Source organism: Chelonia mydas, chromosome 2 (assembly GCF_015237465.2).
Source record: "Chelonia mydas isolate rCheMyd1 chromosome 2, rCheMyd1.pri.v2, whole genome shotgun sequence".
NCBI lineage: Eukaryota > Metazoa > Chordata > Testudines > Cheloniidae > Chelonia > Chelonia mydas.
The window spans coordinates 38600454-38617654 of NC_057850.1; the positions used below are offsets into that span (position 1 = coordinate 38600454).

The following is a 17201-nucleotide window of genomic DNA, read 5'->3' on the forward strand; positions in this document are numbered from 1 at the left end:
GAAAACAGTGCCCTGTAAGTTATTTATTGAAGATATTCCCGTAGTATACCTACTTACAATACTCATTTCCAAAAGAGGCTGTGGATCTGCAAAGTATCCAAAGAAGAGAAAGATACACTGTATTTCTTTTATTACATTGTTAATGTTTCAAAAGTGTAATGAAATAATGCCCCACCCCTTCCCCCATCTCAGTGAGGGAGAGGGGACAGAGACTTAAGCTGGGATAGCCCCTAAGGTTCTGAGAGCAGGGGGGAAGGGAGGTGCAGGCTCAGCTGCTTCAGAGCACTTCCTCTTCCCCCCAGCCCAGAATGCGTGTGGAGATTGTGCCTGGGCAGGGAGGGTAAGTACAGGGAGGGGAGGAGAGATTTCTCCACCTCTCCCTACCACCCATTTGCTAGACTTTGAGAGGGAAACGGAGAATTGATTGTCTCATGCGTTCCCCTGCTACCGATGAAGCTCTTAGGACAGGTAGCAGTCATTCTACTGGAGTTGCTGCAGCTGCCCGGCCTCATGCCGCCCTATAACTGAGGTATAATATGAGCTGTGTTACCAAGATGCTGTGGGTCTGATCAGATCTCCAATTTTGTGGATCAGGATTTTTTTCCAGGGGGCAAGGTGACTTGTTGGTCGGAGGCCTAGTTTTAATGAATAAGGACAGAATTTAAAAGTTCAAAATTTAGTAAGTGGGAAGTTTGTAATTTTGTTGCAACTTGTGGCTGGTGTTCATTGCCAGTGTCAGGCTGATAGGGGCTGGCACCTGGAAGTAAACATGAATGAGAGACCCAAGTGATGGCTGGTGGACCGTATTAGTTGCAAAGAAGAAGGGGGGATGTTAAGTGTTCATAGACTGAGGTACCTTTTATGTGTATTCTCCTTTCTACTCAGAGGGGGAGCGCAAGATGATTCAAAGGTGGGCTGAATCCTAGAGGTTAGAGTGAAGGGGATCAACCCTGAATATTGGTTTGGCATGGAGGTTATTTAACACTGTATTGGATTAAAGTAAATGTGTGGTATATCTTGGGGGGGGGGGAACGTAGGTTGTTGAGTCTTCCATAAAAGTTAAACATTAATAACCTTAAAGCCTTCTGCCTTAAAATCCATCCATGTGCCTTTCATCCTCCCATGTCTCCTGATCAATGTCCTCTCATGAGGAAGCTTTTACAAAGCCAGCCCATAGTGACTTCCTAAAGAGTATTTGTAATTAACAAAGCAGTAGGCACAGCTTAATTTTCAAAATAACAGTGGAGTACAGTATAAGTAAAGCTCGATAAACAATAACGTGTGTAATTCATTTACTTACACATTTTTTCTACCACCACACATAATGTAAATGTCTGATGTGAGCCACAGTAATTCTAAAAGAAAACAGGTTATATAACCTACCTCAGTGATCTTGTCGGAAGGCTCCAGTCCAACCAAATTGGCTTGTACTAGCTGCTGTAGAAGTTGTACTTGAGCTACGCTGAGGAAGAAGTCCAGGTTTGTGGTCAAATTCACCTCCAAAGAATGACCGCACACTAAAATCTCCTGTGGAGAAAAAAACATGTCAGATACTAGCTACAAGGCAGATAATTTACATTTTAAAGGTAACTATATCACAATTCTCTGTCATACCCAATTTAAGCCATTTATACAATGTTAACTGGGATGTTAAATCTATTTATCTCTTTTAGTAGCAAAGAATGGTGTGCCAGTCATAAGACTTTTAATGAAAGTGTGTTTGATACCTTGATTTGCTTTCAACAGCATATGTAACCATTAACACAAATCTTGTATGTAAAGTGTTTCATGTGTGAGGTCTTGTTTTCATTTCTTTGTAATATCAAACACTAAATTGTCAGATTTTTGTTTTTCATTTGTTTGGCAATGAACTACATTTCTTCTTCGCCTTGTCCTTCCAAGAAGATATACTTTTTTGGAATATAAGCTCAGCTCCATTTATAATGAAATCATATGTTGGAACTCAAAGATAACCAGCCTAATTGATTTCTCTTTGCCTGTAAACCACTGTTAATATCTTGGCAGAGTTAGCTGGATGACCACTATTTTACTGGTGTTATAACAAAACTAAAGCTCTTGACCATTGTTGGCAAATGATTCAGAGATGAACAACAGAACCAATCCAGGAGGTTTGCTTAATAAGCAGAAGCATTGCCCCTTCTCATGAAGGACATTTGAATAATGTTCAAATTCTTGGTAATCTATAGTAGACCCCACCCTTCATCCTTAAGCGTCCCCTAAAGAATAGATTCAAAGAGAATCTGACTAGCCAAAACATTTAAATTCCTGAATGTGAGCAATAGTAATGTTCAAATGTTTCTTTTCGCTGAATCCTTTCCATGCATCTCAGCTATCCCCTGAATTTTCTTTTAATTTAAAACTCTCTCCTTCCCACACTTGTGATGGCACTCTACACGAAACACAAACTCACTGCAATCTTTCCCTCATGTAATTAATATCGGTTTCTTCTCCATCAACTTGCACCTGTTACAGATGTGCAAATATGATTTTCATTCCTACCTCGGTTTTGCCCTTCCCAGGAGGTAGCTATTATGAAAAATCACTCCTGCTAGCTGGCAAACAATGACTGGCACCTCCCTCCAAATAATGTGTTTTAAATTCCCTACCCGTGTGCTAATGCCAAGAAATGAACCACAGTCTCTTGTGTGTAACAAGTTCCTCTAATGAGCTGACCCACAGACTGGTAAAAGTTACTGTTAAATCTTTCCAGTCAATTTGGAATATCCTGAGGTATCCCTATGACTCCTACTATGAAAAGTAGTATGCCTTTGGAAATCTGACTGTAGCACCCTGTTTATTTGATATTTGTAGAGATAATGTAGTTTTCAGGTTTGCTTTTATGGGGCCCATGAAAATAGTGTTTCTTAAATATTGCATTGGATCATGTCTTCTCAACTCTTTTAGTTATAAATCTTTTAAGAATTCTGCAGTGTGCCTACCATAAATCTGACCACTTCATATGTCTGATGTATCATGTTTCCCCTCCTTTCATCTGGTTTTTCACAAGAGATTGTAAGCTCTTAGGACACAAACTATTTCTGGGTGTTTGTACAGCACCTAGCACAATGAGATCATAGTCATGATGAGGCCTTTGAGTGCTATCATAATGTAATTAAATAAAAATAACTGTTCAAACAATGCAAATAATAAATTATAACTGTGCCATAGTTAAATACCAAAATTACAGAAGCCATACGAACAGTTTAAAAAAATCTATTCCTTTTGCCATAAACACACTATTTTAATATTGTTTAATTTAATATTTTCTATGAAGATTAAAATTTTCTAAGGGAACAATAATGTACATGTTAAAAACTCAGTTATTTTTGTTTAAAATTTGTACTAACCTCTGTGTGCAAGTTTTCTGGTGAAATTACTTTTGTGAAAATGATTGCAGGAGCTGCAGTTATTCGCACTGTGAAATCTGTTAAAATTGGAGTTAAAATTGCTCTCCGTTCTTGATGCCGCCTTATGCTAAAAGAAAAAAAATGGAATATTATTAAAATAGATTGTAAGCTGCTTAGGACAGAGACCACATCTTCCTGTGTTCTTCCTGTGTACAGGGCCTACCAAAATGGGGCCTCAATCCTGACTGGGGCCTTTGGCTGCTACCACAATACAAATAATAAATAATTATTAACAACAATGGTCCCAATCTGGCTGTCAGGCCATTAGCCCCATGGAAACGACCATGGAAATCACTGGAGCTCAATGCAGTGTAAGAACCAGATGGCTCCAACTGCAGGATCAGGGCCAATAATTTATTTTAATTACCTCACAATTAAGACAAAATTGCACATTTTTCTAATGTTAACTGTTAATATATTGCAGAAACCTATTGTGACCTCAATGTGTTTGAAACCAAAATATATCTAAACCTTTTACTCTGCAAGCAATCCACCAGTATACACACCATACAAAGAGATGTATTATTGTTTTTTCCTTTTACTGAATTAATGTTTAAAAATAAATCACTGTGAAGCAGTATAAGCCACACACATTTGACCTACAAACCACATAAAAATAATTTTCAAAATGTGTTAATGAATTTTTTATTTAAATGGGTGTTCTTGTATATCCAACAAGACATTTATTTCATGCACAAAATACTTTGTAATGAAACAGTTAAAGTTGCCACACACACAAGTGGCACAAAAATCACAAAATCAAGCCCATGAAAAGTTAAGCCATCTAATAATACAGAACCTCTACTCCACCATTCACACCTTACCATTACCATAAGTACTTTACACCATAGACCACACATAGATACCTAAATTCTGCCCCCATAGTAAAGCAATGCCAGCCTTCTAGCACCTCTTTCCATGATTGGATGTCCATGCTGTACATTAGCTCCTTCTAAACAGAATACTGACCTTCACTTTCCATGAATATTTGTGTCAGCAAACCGGATACTTAAGTGATCTTCTGGTTATTTTTCACTGCTACCAAAATGCAAGTTGAAGGCATTTCCCTGTTTTAGAAGCATCTATCAATAGCCCTTGTTGACACAACATACCAGACTGGGATCTGTGTGTCAATTCAAATAAATTTGCCACAGACTGTTGTCTATAAGCACCTCCTCTGCCATCCTTCCAATGAGGAAAGTTGAATGAGAAGAGCCCGCAATGAAATCAGATGGCCCTCAGTCTCAATAAGATCATGGATAATGTGAGTCCTCTGGGTAATATCTGGTTGAACCATTGCCTTGAGTTCTGGTCATTGAGAGCATCAGCTAGAAGACAATCTACCTTTCTTACAAAGACAAGCTAATCACTGGGTTCCATAGAGGCAAACCCTGACGACTCTAAGAACATGACTTTCATTAGACCAATTTCTGCATATTCATAAAATGATAAACAGCTAACTACGAACAAAGTATTAAACTAATAATTTAAGTTCAAACAATACACTAATTATTCTAACACATATCCCAAGAAAATGCCCAGGCTATGCATTTTCTCTGTCTCATGTAAAAAAGAGAAACTAAGAGACAATTGTGGCATTGGGGCTTTTAAACCCTTGGCTCTAGATTGCTAGAAGAGAGACTCTCATACACATCCTACCATGGCAAACTGCCTTGAAACTGGTTTTGTTGCAGGTCACACAATCTCTCACAATGGAGATCTGCAGAGCCATGAAGGATAAAAGTAAGTGGATCTCACAGTGATTCTTGAATGTGGCTAGGCTTGGGTTTAGATATATTTCTAGCAGAAGCAAACTCCAGAGATGAGGGTGGGACACAGAGCCCTACTGGTGGCTTACTATTCTGTGTCAGCAACTCATCAGGCCTGACATACTCACTACCCCTAACACCCTGTTGTCATGACATTTGCCCCAAAGATGGCATGTCATAATATATCACTGGAAAACTAGTAAGTCACTGATCATTAATATTCTTGTGCAATGTATGTATGGTAAACACACAAAATACTTTATAGATATATGGTGGAAATACATGACTAAACTATTTAAACAGGCATGTCCAGGGGACTTGATCAACAGGTTTTCTTCAGACAAAGGAAGGAGGCTAACACCTCAAACCAAGTGAGGACAAATTCAGTGGGCTATTCATTTGTATCGGAGGTTGCAAGAAGGGATAATTTGCATTGTAAGAATCACCAGCAGGAGAGAAGACAGTATGGAGTTTACACCAACAGCATGGCATCCACACCCAGCAAGGAAAAGGCACTTTATCTGGGCTTGCTTTTCAAAGAATACATTTCCAAGGTTTACTGGACTATAAAAAGAAAGGGGAAAGAACCCCATAGTTGTCTACCACTTGGGGGATTCTATGCTGCAGCTCTTGAAATCACAGAACATTGGGTCCCTTCAGCCAAGGGGGCTGAAATCTCTGGGAACTAAATTTAGATTGTAACTTGATGAAATTAAGTTTTAGTCTTATAAACTTGTAATGCTTTCTATCTTTATTCTTTATATTTGAACTCACTTAAAACCTCTCTGTGATTAAATAAACTTGTTTTACTTTTATCATAAACCAGGTCAGTGATGTAATTGAAATAATAGTATTTGTCAAAAATTAGTTAAATTAATGAGCTGCAGTGTATTGACTCTTTAAAGGAGCAACAAACTTAACTTCTGTGCGTATTCCAGGAGAGGGCAGGACACTAGAGATGCAGATAATTTTGGGAAAATTCAGGAGTAGGAGGTTCACTCTGCAAAAAGCAACTGGTGGTAGAAGCCAGGGTGTATGTGGGCTATTGATGTCAGGGTTGTAAACCACAGCAGCGTAGCATTTAAGGCATCCAGAGTTGCAGGCCAGGCAATGACATAACCCCTTACTGGTCTGGGTTGAACCCCAAAACATTACAGAGGACCTGCTCTTTCGAATTCCCTGTTCCTTGCTTCCTTGAATTTTACTCTGCTGGCAACTAGCGTAAGTGCTCAGGATGTAATGTATTGCTCCTGAGGGAATTCTGCACCAAAAAAGTAAAAATTGTACACCAAAAAAATAAAAATTCTGTGCATAATATTTTAAAATTCTGCAAATTTTGTCAGTAAATAAATGCTGAGGCTCCAGTATGGCAGTGGGGAGCACAGGCCACTGGATGCATGAAGGGGAGAGATCACCCTGGAACCCCCCACCCACAGGGACATGGACTCGGCTGTGAGGCTGCACCCAACCCTGATGCTGTGCAAGGGCCGGGCCTGCCCTAGAAACACGACGGGGCCCTGCCCCTCAGCGCCAGGTGCATCAGGTGTGGGAAGGCAGGGTCAGCCCGGCAGGATCCAAGTGTGGAGGGGCTTATTGTGGGGGGATCCAGGTGTGGGGTGAGAAGGTTCTCTGAGTATGGGGGGAGTCCAGATGCATGGGGGTTGTGCGGACAGGGGTGCAGCTCCCTGTACAGTTACCCCTCCCCTCCTAGCTGAGGTGCAATGGGGGCAAGAAGCGGCGGGGGGGGGGGAGTTTCAGAGCTTCCTGCAGCTGGAGGAGGGTCTAACTTGGCCGCTCCATACAGGGAAAGAGCAAGTCCTGTCCTCCCCTGCCCCCCAGCCCAGCTGGTACTAGCAGCTGAGCACAGTGCACGATAGGAGCCACCGGCCAGGGCATCCCCCCCGTCCGCCATACACACACACACCAATGATTTACCTCTTTGCCAGCTGCTCCGGGCACCCAAACCAACATTCTTCTGCAGGGAAGCAAAAGAATCCGCGGGGGACATGAATTGTGCATGTGCAGTGGCACAGAATTCCGCAGGAGTAATGTGTGCAGAAAGCATGGTAAATTATAGAGGAATATGCTGTCTCCAAGGTAGCTATGACCTAGGCTATTTAAGATTATTTAGGGCAACTTCAGTTTTACACACAAATTGATTGGCAGCCAGTACAGAATACAGGCTGAATATTTGTTGAGCACAGTTATAATACGCCCTTGCTCAGAATGTGGGCTTCTGCATTAATGGAGGCTTCTGAATGCCGGTCCCACAGGGATAACTATGACAAGATCAGCATCTGAGGGAAAAGCAAGGAATTCAAAGACGAAAGAAGGCCCATCTGGCCTGTGATGTTAACTGGTAGTCCATGAACAATGATGAATCTAGTCAGACCACAGGATCGCAAAGCACATTGACAGTCAATTGGCAGACATCCTCAATTGAGAAAGTGGTCATCGATTTTGCCAGTTCCATAAATGCTTCTCCCTGCCAATCAGCATCTCGTCAGTCTTATCTAGATTAAGTTTAAATCAAATGACTTTCATCCAGGTCCCTATTTCCACAGCACAATGGGAAAATAAGGAAGTAAGTGTTTTTGCCTTTGGTGAAAAGGAAATAAGAATTGAGTGGCAGAGGCATACTGCTGACACTGAAAGAGCATACTGCTACGTGTTAGATAATTTTCTGCCCTAATGCATATAAAATTGCTGGCAATTATGACTTAAGTATATGAAAGACAAAAGAAAGATAAACGTGCATTATTACATGGACACAAAAACACCAACCTGATCTTGTTTAAATAAATATTGTCATTTCTTAAATGTGATATGTTGATTTAGTGGGTGGACACTGTGCTGTATTTTAAAGGATTTTTTTAAAAGTAACACAGGTTTAAGACTGTTTAATGTTTTCTTTGCATGCCCTATACCATCTGCCCGCACTACTTTACTTGTAGTGATTTACCTATCAAATAATATTAGTTTCTTTGCTTATCAATTAATATTAGTTGGTAAATCTGAAAAGGCGCCAAACCAAGTATTAGCAAAACAACTGTAAGTGTAAACAGAAGCCAAACACAATACACTTGGAGAGAAGGGATGGGGAGATCACAAAGTGAACAAAGAAGCAAGTTCCACCTTGAATTACTAAGTCTTCCACACTGCACGTAAGAGCACTGCTAACTGCACACAGGTGTACACCACATGAGCTCATGAAAAAACTTATTGTGAAGGATGTAATGATGGTTCTATGTCCAGAGTACATTTATTCCAAGGTCCATTTATGCATCTGTTATATATTTATGTCTTTTTTTTTAACCAGTACTTTCAGAGACTTAAAGTAGTCCATCATCTACACTTAAAAGTACAGTACACTTAAAAGACCATACGCTACCATAAGGCTGTGAGGCAATAAAACTGTTGTAGTAAGGTACACTAGTGCCCTATACTGATTGCTGGCCACCAATTGCTGAACTAAGGCTATACCTGAGTATACCTAGAAGCCCTAATCATGGTAGGAGGGAGAACAGCAAAATAAAGACACTGGATTTCAAGAAGGCAGACTTTAGCAAACTCAGGGAGTTGGTAGGTAAGGTCCCATGAGAAACAAGTCTAAGGGGAAAAACAATAGAAGACAGGTGGCAGTTTTTCAAAGAGACATTTCGGTCAACCTGAAACTATTTGTGAATTCGCATCAAGTTCACCAAATAGTTTTGTCTGAATTGAACAATCAAACTGTTTTCATTTGTTTAGACTTTGTCATTCATAGTGGCAATTCACAGTAATTCAGAATGACAATGAATAGTCCAGAGAAAAAGAGTGAAAATGACTCTATAAGGGTGGTGGTAGGGCACTAACCTACGATGTGGGAAACCCAAGGTCAAGTCCCTACTCCAATGACTATTTATCTATCTATCTATCTATCTATCTATAAAGTGGAACAGCTTCACCCCAGGAGATTTCCACACCAAAATAACCCACAGCCCAGTGGTTAGGGCACTCTCCTGCAATGTGGGAGATCTAACTTCAAATCCCTTCTCCACATCCAGCACAGGCAGGAATTGAACCCCAGCCTCCCCCCACATTCCAGATGAATGCCCTAACTACTGGGCTAAAAGTTATAAGGAGGGCACTACCACTTCCTGCTGTTTTGTGAATTTAGTCCTCTTTTGCTTTCGTTAAAATGCCTGAAATCAAAACAAAAATTTTTGAGTTGGGTTGAATGAAATCTTTCATTTGATCTGACCCAAAATGTTTTCCAACTTTTTGATTTGCCAAAAATTCTGAAAAAATTTGTTTTTGGTTTGACCCAAAACATTTTTTGCTAAATTTTCAGAATTGCCAGTGAACCAAAAAAATCCATCGTTTGCCCAGCTCTAGTTGCTGCACTGTCTTCATGGCTTTCCCATGAGTCTGCGTAGCACAAGGTTGAGTTCCCACATAGGTATAGGGTTGCTTATTGTGGGATAAGTGTCTTCAATGCTTTTAAGGAAGCATTTAATCGTTGGGAGAGCAAACATAGTGACCCCGTCCACCTTGTCGTGGAAGGACGTAATAGCAGCCAAATGTACTCTGATGGAACTTATGGATAGCCCTGATTTTTTAAGTTCTAGTGTTGCCTGATTTAGGGTGCTAATAATATTAATTTGGATAGTATGGGTTTTAGGTTCGCCAATCTGTTTGATCAGAAGATAAAAGTTCTTGTCCCAAATCAGGCTCCACAGAATTTACAAAGGACCCTCAGGGGCATGACAGGAAGCTCATACTGAGACAGATGTAGCCTTAAAGACTTTTTATTAAAATAAATTAAGTAGTCAGGTTTCTCAATTCTTGAGTGAGAGGTGCAGCACTTAGAAGAAGCTAATGCTAAGAGCTATCAAAGCTAACTTAGAGTTTACTTAACTAACTTAAACTTAAAATCACAACCTAATAAACAAAACTAAGAACAAAAGCTTAGGGAAACCAAGCTTATCCTAGTCCCCTTGGAACTTAGAAAGTTAAGAAAAACAACTAAAAACAACTAGAAAAACTAATAGTAGTAGTTGTCGTAGATAGATCCATTTCTAGCAAGGTGGGTCATCTCTTTTATAGGGTATAAGTGCCTGAAATCCTTCCTCCTATGTTCTAATTTCATTCCTCACCCACAAAAATGTTAGGGTACACTTACTCCATAGGCTAGTATGTTTGTACGTATTGATGACATGTACATATGCACATATGTTATTTTTGTTCTCCGGTTATTTTGATTCTTTCCTTGTGGTGTACCTGTTAAGTTTGTGGGTACAGACTTGGAACCCCCCTATGCCATTCTTCCATTATCTATCTATCTAGGTGAAAGGTCTTAGACATATGCGTGGGTGTTAACTTGCTATCTAGGTGAAAGGTCTCAGACATATGTAAGCCAACTTCACTATCTGGGTGAAAGGTCTCAGACACAGATATGCTAACTTTGCCTTAGCTCAACATACAGGATATGGCCTGTAGGTCCCTAGCATTACAGCTGGACTTACTTTAATGTAAACCAGGTTAATCCTATAGGCTACACTAGAATATAGTCCAGAATCCTCAGTAGGGGGGACGGGGACAATTGTGGTAAGATCTGATTATCTTGGCACCAGGTGCAGACTCATTTCCACTTATGGATATACATCTTTCTTGTGCTTAGTCTCCGACCGTTCAGTAATATATCTTTTACTTCCTGAGAACAGGCTTCCTTGACCCCAGTCAGCCATGGAGTAATCAGGCCTTGAGGTGGAGGACTGCGAGGTTGGGATGGCAGACACATCCCGCTTCGTGTCCTAGAAGGTGAGGTACTAGGGGAATGGTTTGAGGAGGCTTCACTGCCATTAGACACAGGTATGGGAACCAAGTTTTTCTGGGCCGTGTAGGTGCTATGAGAATAACCCTGGATTTATCCTGCTTGATCTTGTGAATGACTCGGCTTAGGAGTGGAGTTGGAGGAAATGTGTACGTCAGTGGTGCCTCCCATTTTATGAGGAGAGCGTTGCTTAGGGATTGGTCTCCCAATCCCGCCCTGGAACAATATTGTGGGCACTTGGTGTTCTGAGCTGTTGAAAATGGATCTATGGTGGGGAACCCCTATAGTCTGAATATGGATTTGAGAATTTCAGGATCCATCTCCCATTTGTGGGTTTCTGAGAAGTCCCTGCTTAGTATATCTGCTGCTGTATTCTGACATCTCAGCAGATAGGATGCCAATATCTCTATGTTGTTGGCGATGTAACAATTCCAAAGTCGTATTGCCTCTGTACACAGAGAGTATGATCGTAATTCCCCTTGGCGGTTTATGTAAAACATACATGCAATATTGTCCATAAGGATCTTGATGGCATAGTTCTTGATTAGAGGGGGAAAATGGTCGCATGCATTTCAGACAGCCCTTAGCTCTGGTAAGTTTATGTGTAGGTTGGACTCCGCGGGGGATCAGTGGCCTTGGACCGTATTGTTGAGTATGTGTGCCCCCCAACCTATTAGGGAAGTGTCTGTCGTCATTGTCATGGTTGGAGTTCTTTGTTGAAAAGGGACTCCTGAGAAGACATTGTTTGATTGTGTCCACCATGTTAACGAATATTTTAATTTCTGCGTAGCATTGTGAGGCATCTGTTGAGAGCGTGTCTGTGCGGTATGTACACTCTTCAAAGCCAGGCCTGCAAGCATCACATGTGGAGTCTGGCATGTTTGACAACAAACGTTGTTGCCAGCACGTGCCCCAAGAGTTTTAAACACGTTCTGAAGGATGTTTGTGGGCTTCCCCTCACTGCTGAAATTAGATTGACTGGAGTGAGGAAGCACTGTTGGGGTAGCATTGCTGTTAGAGAGTGAGACAGGCTCCTATGAATTCCAACTTTTGGACAGGAACCAGTGGGGACTTTTGCACATTTACTTGCAATCCTAGGTTCATGAAAAGGGTTATCGTGCTCTGCGTGGCATTTATTTCTCCTTGCTGTGTTCATGCTCATATGAGGCTGTTATCCAAATATGGAAATATTACTCTGTGTCTGCAGAAATGAGCTGCAATGACAGTGAGAACCTTGGAAAAAAACCCTTGGGCAGTGGATAGGCCAAAGGGTACTACTCTGTATTGGAAATGCTGTTTCCCTATGGTGAATCTCAGGAATCTTATGTGTGATGGTGGATGGTAATATGAAAATAAGCATTCTGCAGGTCGAGGGCTGAGAGCCAATCTCCCTTTTCTAATGCCAGAATTATTGTGGTTAGAGTCACCATTTTGAAATGTCATGTTCTCATGAATTTGATGAGTTTGCATAAATCCAGGATGGGTCTCCACCCACCGGTCTTTTTCTGAGTTAGAAAGTAGTGTGAATAAAAATATCTCCCCCTGTATTGCAATGGTACAGGTTCCATGGTACCTAATTGTACGAGGTGGTTTATTTCCTGTTGTAATAGGTGCTCGTGAAAGGGATCCCTGAAGAGGGACAGGGAAGAGGGGTGGGTAGGTGTGCTAGAAATAAAGGGGATGGAGTAGCCCTTCTGGATAATCTCTAAAATCCATTTGTATGTCATAATGGTGTTCCAGACTGGGTACCATGGTGACAGGTGGTTTCAGAATGGACAGGGGACCATTTCTGGTTTCGGAGTCAGAAAGTGTAGAGGTCTCATGCACTTGACCACACCTTCAAAATAATTGTCTAGAGATGGACTGTTGAGACATCAAAGGCTGATCTTGGTTCTGCCGAAGTCTGTTCTATCTTTGTTTACGCCGTTGCTCGTACTGTCTTTGGGGCTGAGAGTATGACGTAGACCGGAATCTCTGGTTGTAAAACCTCCCTTGTTTCTTTTTGTTTGCAGGTACATAGATGTCCAGTTTTGGGCCTCACAATACAAGAAGGATGTGGCAAAATTGGAAAACGTCCAGGGGAGGGCAACAAAAATGATTAGGGGTCTGGAACACATGACTTATGAGGAGAGGCTGAGGGAACTGGGATTGTTTAGTCTGCGGAAGAGAAGAATGAGGGGGGATTTGATAGCTGCTTTCAACTACCTGAAAGGGGGTTCCAAAGAGGATGGATCTAGGCTGTTCTCAGTGGTAGCAGATGACAGAACAAGGAGTAATGGTCTCAGGTTGCAGTGGGGGAGGTTTAGGTTGGATATTAGGAAAAACTTTTTCACGAGGAGGCTGGTGAAACACTGGAATGCGTTACCTAGGGAGGTGGTGGAACCTCCTTCCTTAGAAGTTTTTAAGGTCAGCCTTGACAAAGCCCTGGCTGGGATGATTTAGTTGGGGATTGGTCCTGCTTTGAGCAGGGGGTTGGACTAGATGACCTCCTGAGGTCCCTTCCAACCCTGATATTCTATGATTCTATGTCCATGGTTTTTAAGGTTGCCCTTGAGTCCTCAGGGTGTGTAAAGATATATCGGTTTTGTCTGCGAATTGTTTTTGACCTTCGAAGAGGAGGTCCTCAACCATTGCCTGGATCTCCCTTGGGTATCCGGAGAGATGGAGCCAGGATGCATGGCACATGACCATGGATGTTGCGATGGATCGTGCTGCCGTGTCTGCAGAGTCAAGGGAGGCCTGTAGGGCCATCCTGACGATGAGACCCTCTTTGGAAATGTTCTCCTTATATTGTTCTTTTTTTGTCATCTGGTAAATTTTCAATAAATTATGACATTTTGGAGAACAGATTGTGTGAATATTTAGCCAGCAGGGCTGCATAGTTGGCTATGTGGAACTGAAGTGTAGCTGAGGAATAGGCTTTCACCCGAAAAGGTCTAGCCTTTTCCACTCCTTATCATATGGGGTCGTTTGGGACTGATGTTGTTTCCCCTTTTGATTGACCACCTCCACCACTAAGGAGTTTGGTGCGAGGTATGTGAATAAATATTCAGCCTCTTTTGCTGCCACATAATATTTTTTTGTCAGACCTCTTACATGAAGGTGGTGCTGTAGCAGGTGTTTGCCAGATTATTTTTGCAGGCTCCATGAGAGCATCGTTAATTGGCAACGCTATCTTTGCTGCTGGGGATGTGTCACAGGTTGCCCCCCTTTGGATGCCACTTGATGTGCTGAGATACCACAGAGCCTGCCTGTTATGCCAACCTAGGCACCCTTTTTACCTGTCTTGCTGACCAAGCCATTAAGCTTCCTCCAGCACACACACAGACAGGGACACATCAAATTGCAGAACGAAACAGACACTGAGATCAGTTCTGGGAAGGCTCAGTTTAAGGGACTTGCCCAAGCACTCAGGTGTCCACCTCCCTTGGAGTGCAGATCCAAAGATATATTACGAAATCTGCCTCCTCCCTCAGTGTGGAGGAAGGTATGCACAGCCTCTTACCCCACACCTTCAATTATGAATTGTACACATGGGGTTATATTATAAACAAGAAATAAGTTTATTAACTACAAAAGGTAATTTTTAAGTGAATATAAGAGATAACAGACGGAACAAAATAGATTACTGAGCAAACATACCTAAGTACGAAAACTAAGCTCAATATACTTAAGAAACAGGTTACAAAATGTAATTTCTTACCCATAATGTTATTTTAGGCAGGTTGCAAAGTTTCCGTGGTTCAGACTTGCACTTATAGTTCTTTTCAGACTGGATTCCTGTCTCAGTTTGGACACACCCCCGCCTTCCCTTCAGGTGGCTTTAGCAGTCTTTCTTCTTGGGCAGACAGGCTATGGGGAGGAAGAGTCCCGTTTGCCTTCCTCTCCACTCTTAAATAGGATTTACATAAGGCGGGAATCCTTTGTTTTCCAAGCTTAACCCCTCCCCCCCCTCAGTGGGAAGTTACAAAAAGTCCCAGATAATGTTTAGTGTCAGATGACAAGACCACCTGACCTAGTAGTGTCACAGTTACATCCCTGGACGCCTCCCAGGCGGGAGAGAGATTAGTATCTTCATGGTTTTGTTGTCCCTTCCTGATGGCTCATCAAATTTGACAGCCTGTTGTCTGGTGGGTGTCTTCCCAATACACACCCAGTTGTGATGATTACATAGTCCATAGTCCTAACTTTAGATACAGAAATGATATATGCACAAAAATTGGATAATCACATCCAGTAAATTATAACGTTTCCAATGATACCTTACAAGACCAATCTTGCATAAAGTACATCTCAGTTATGTCATATCCATAACATAAGCATATTTCCATAAAGAATATGGAGTGCAATGTGACAGGATGCATGGAGTATGTTATGATGGGCTTCTGGGTCGTGCCAATGAAACACAACCCTTTTGAAGAGGTCCTGAAAGGATTTGAAATCATCCCCCGTAGTGTGTATTTGGGTGGCATAATGGTTTCGTCCAGTAATAAAGATGAGAGCTGAGTAGGCAGCGAAGTATCATGTTTGGCTGTGTCCTCAGGTTCCTTGGTCTCTTCCTCTTGTGTTTCTGAGAGTGCTAGGGCAGTTGGTGAAGAGGACCTGGCTGTTCTGGACTTAGGCAGGCCAGGGGGCCTGCGGTTTTGGGCCCTATACATTGCCCAGGGATCCCAGAATGACCAGTTAGGTGGGAATGGTATGGGGGAGGTGCCCATGGGTGACCATACCATCCTCATATATCCGCAGGTGCTTGGTGATGAAATGGTCCTGGCTTGGGTTAGGAGTGTCATGGAGTGTATATTGCTGCATTATCCTCTTTTTCCTCATCACCGGAGATAAGAGGGGCTGATCTGCAGGGAGTAGTTAGCTGGCTTGGTACCGATCTGGATGGGTACCCTCTGTACTGAGTAAAGAAAATTCAGGTGTTGAGACCACTATCAGGTCTGCATGCCTCATGAATCGCTGCAGAACCGTGAGGCTCAGTGCTGGAGATGGCATGGTGGAAGCTACCGGTGCTGACGATTTAGAGCCGTGTGGCATAGGTACAGCAGGTGGTGCCATTGTACAGCTTGGTACCGAGAGCTTCTTCACTGGGTGCTGAGCTGGTAGGTTTCACTTTAGTGTGTGAACTTCCTATAGAGCTTGCCTGAATAGGGTCTTTAACTCTTCAGGAACTTTTGGTGCCAGATGTTCCTGGTGTCTCGCGGTCCGGTGCTCTTTGTGCTGTTGGCACTGGGGCAGATTTTTCAGTTGGAGATCACTTTCTTTTAGGCGATCCTCAGTGCGGGGACGTCTGTGATCACTTTTTGGTAGTCTTTCTAGGCTCCTTGGCAGCCGTTGTTGAAGTGGAGCCCCTGTCAGAGGCTGCCTCTGGTGAACGTTGGCCAGGCCAGTCTCGGGGTCGGAGACTGGCCTGAGGGATTTCTCCATCATGAGGAGCTTCAGTTGGAGATCTCTGGCTTTTTTTTGTCCTGGCTGTCAGTTTTCTGCAGTGTGGGCACTTTTGAGTAACGTGTGTCTCACCAAGGAAGTGGACACACTGAGCATGGGTGTCAGAGACTGGTATGGAAAGTCTGCAAGTCAGGCAGCGTTTAAAGCTAGGTGAGCCGGGCATGCCTGAGGGAATCGGTCTCTTGTTTGAGGCTAAAGCTGTATGCCTGCTGGAGAGACATGAGAAGACAGGGAAGGTGAATGGAATTTTTTTTTAAAATGAAAATTAAAGAAATTAGAGTAGGGTAAAGGGATAGGGAAGCTAACTACAACTAATCTAACACTATCATTATAAACTATCTACCATTAATCTTATCTGAGGTCAGGGAGGGCACTGCTGATCAGTCAGACTCAAGCCAAAGGCAGTAGAGAAGGGGGATAGTTGGCTGCACACCGCTATGTAACCACTCTGAGAGGCTCAAGTGCATGTGCTGCCCAACCGGGCTCTGCTACCACAAATCTCCGATTACAAGTGCAGGGCAACAAGACACCTAAAGTGAAGCACCCACAGGGGCACTCTTCGAAAAACAATAGCACTTCCCTACCTCCCAGGGGTATTGTGAGGATAAATAAATTAAAAGATTGCTAAGTGCTCAGATACTACAGGCATGAGGGCTATATAAATACCTAAGATAGATGACCAAGTACCAGCCACCTGGCTGTATAAAGGTACTCCTGTCAAATAACTATGACTGAGCA

The 17201-nt window shown here is 42.3% G+C and overlaps 1 protein-coding gene across 14 annotated transcripts in view; it reads right to left on the reverse strand.

The window, feature by feature from the left end:
* VPS13B (vacuolar protein sorting 13 homolog B) overlaps positions 1-17201 on the reverse strand; it is a 914031-nt gene that overhangs the window by 234982 nt on the left and 661848 nt on the right. For 13 of the 14 annotated variants that reach the window (XM_037892217.2, XM_037892214.2, XM_027818377.3 and 10 more), the window contains exons 32-33: positions 3369-3495; positions 1384-1527 (exon numbers count right to left, since the gene is read on the reverse strand). In XM_037892217.2, the coding sequence (XP_037748145.1) occupies positions 1384-1527; positions 3369-3495 (271 nt within the window). Of the gene's footprint in view, positions 1-1383; positions 1528-3368; positions 3496-14559; positions 16673-17201 lie in introns of those variants that run through there. The other variant, XM_037892221.2, reaches the window with a different exon arrangement.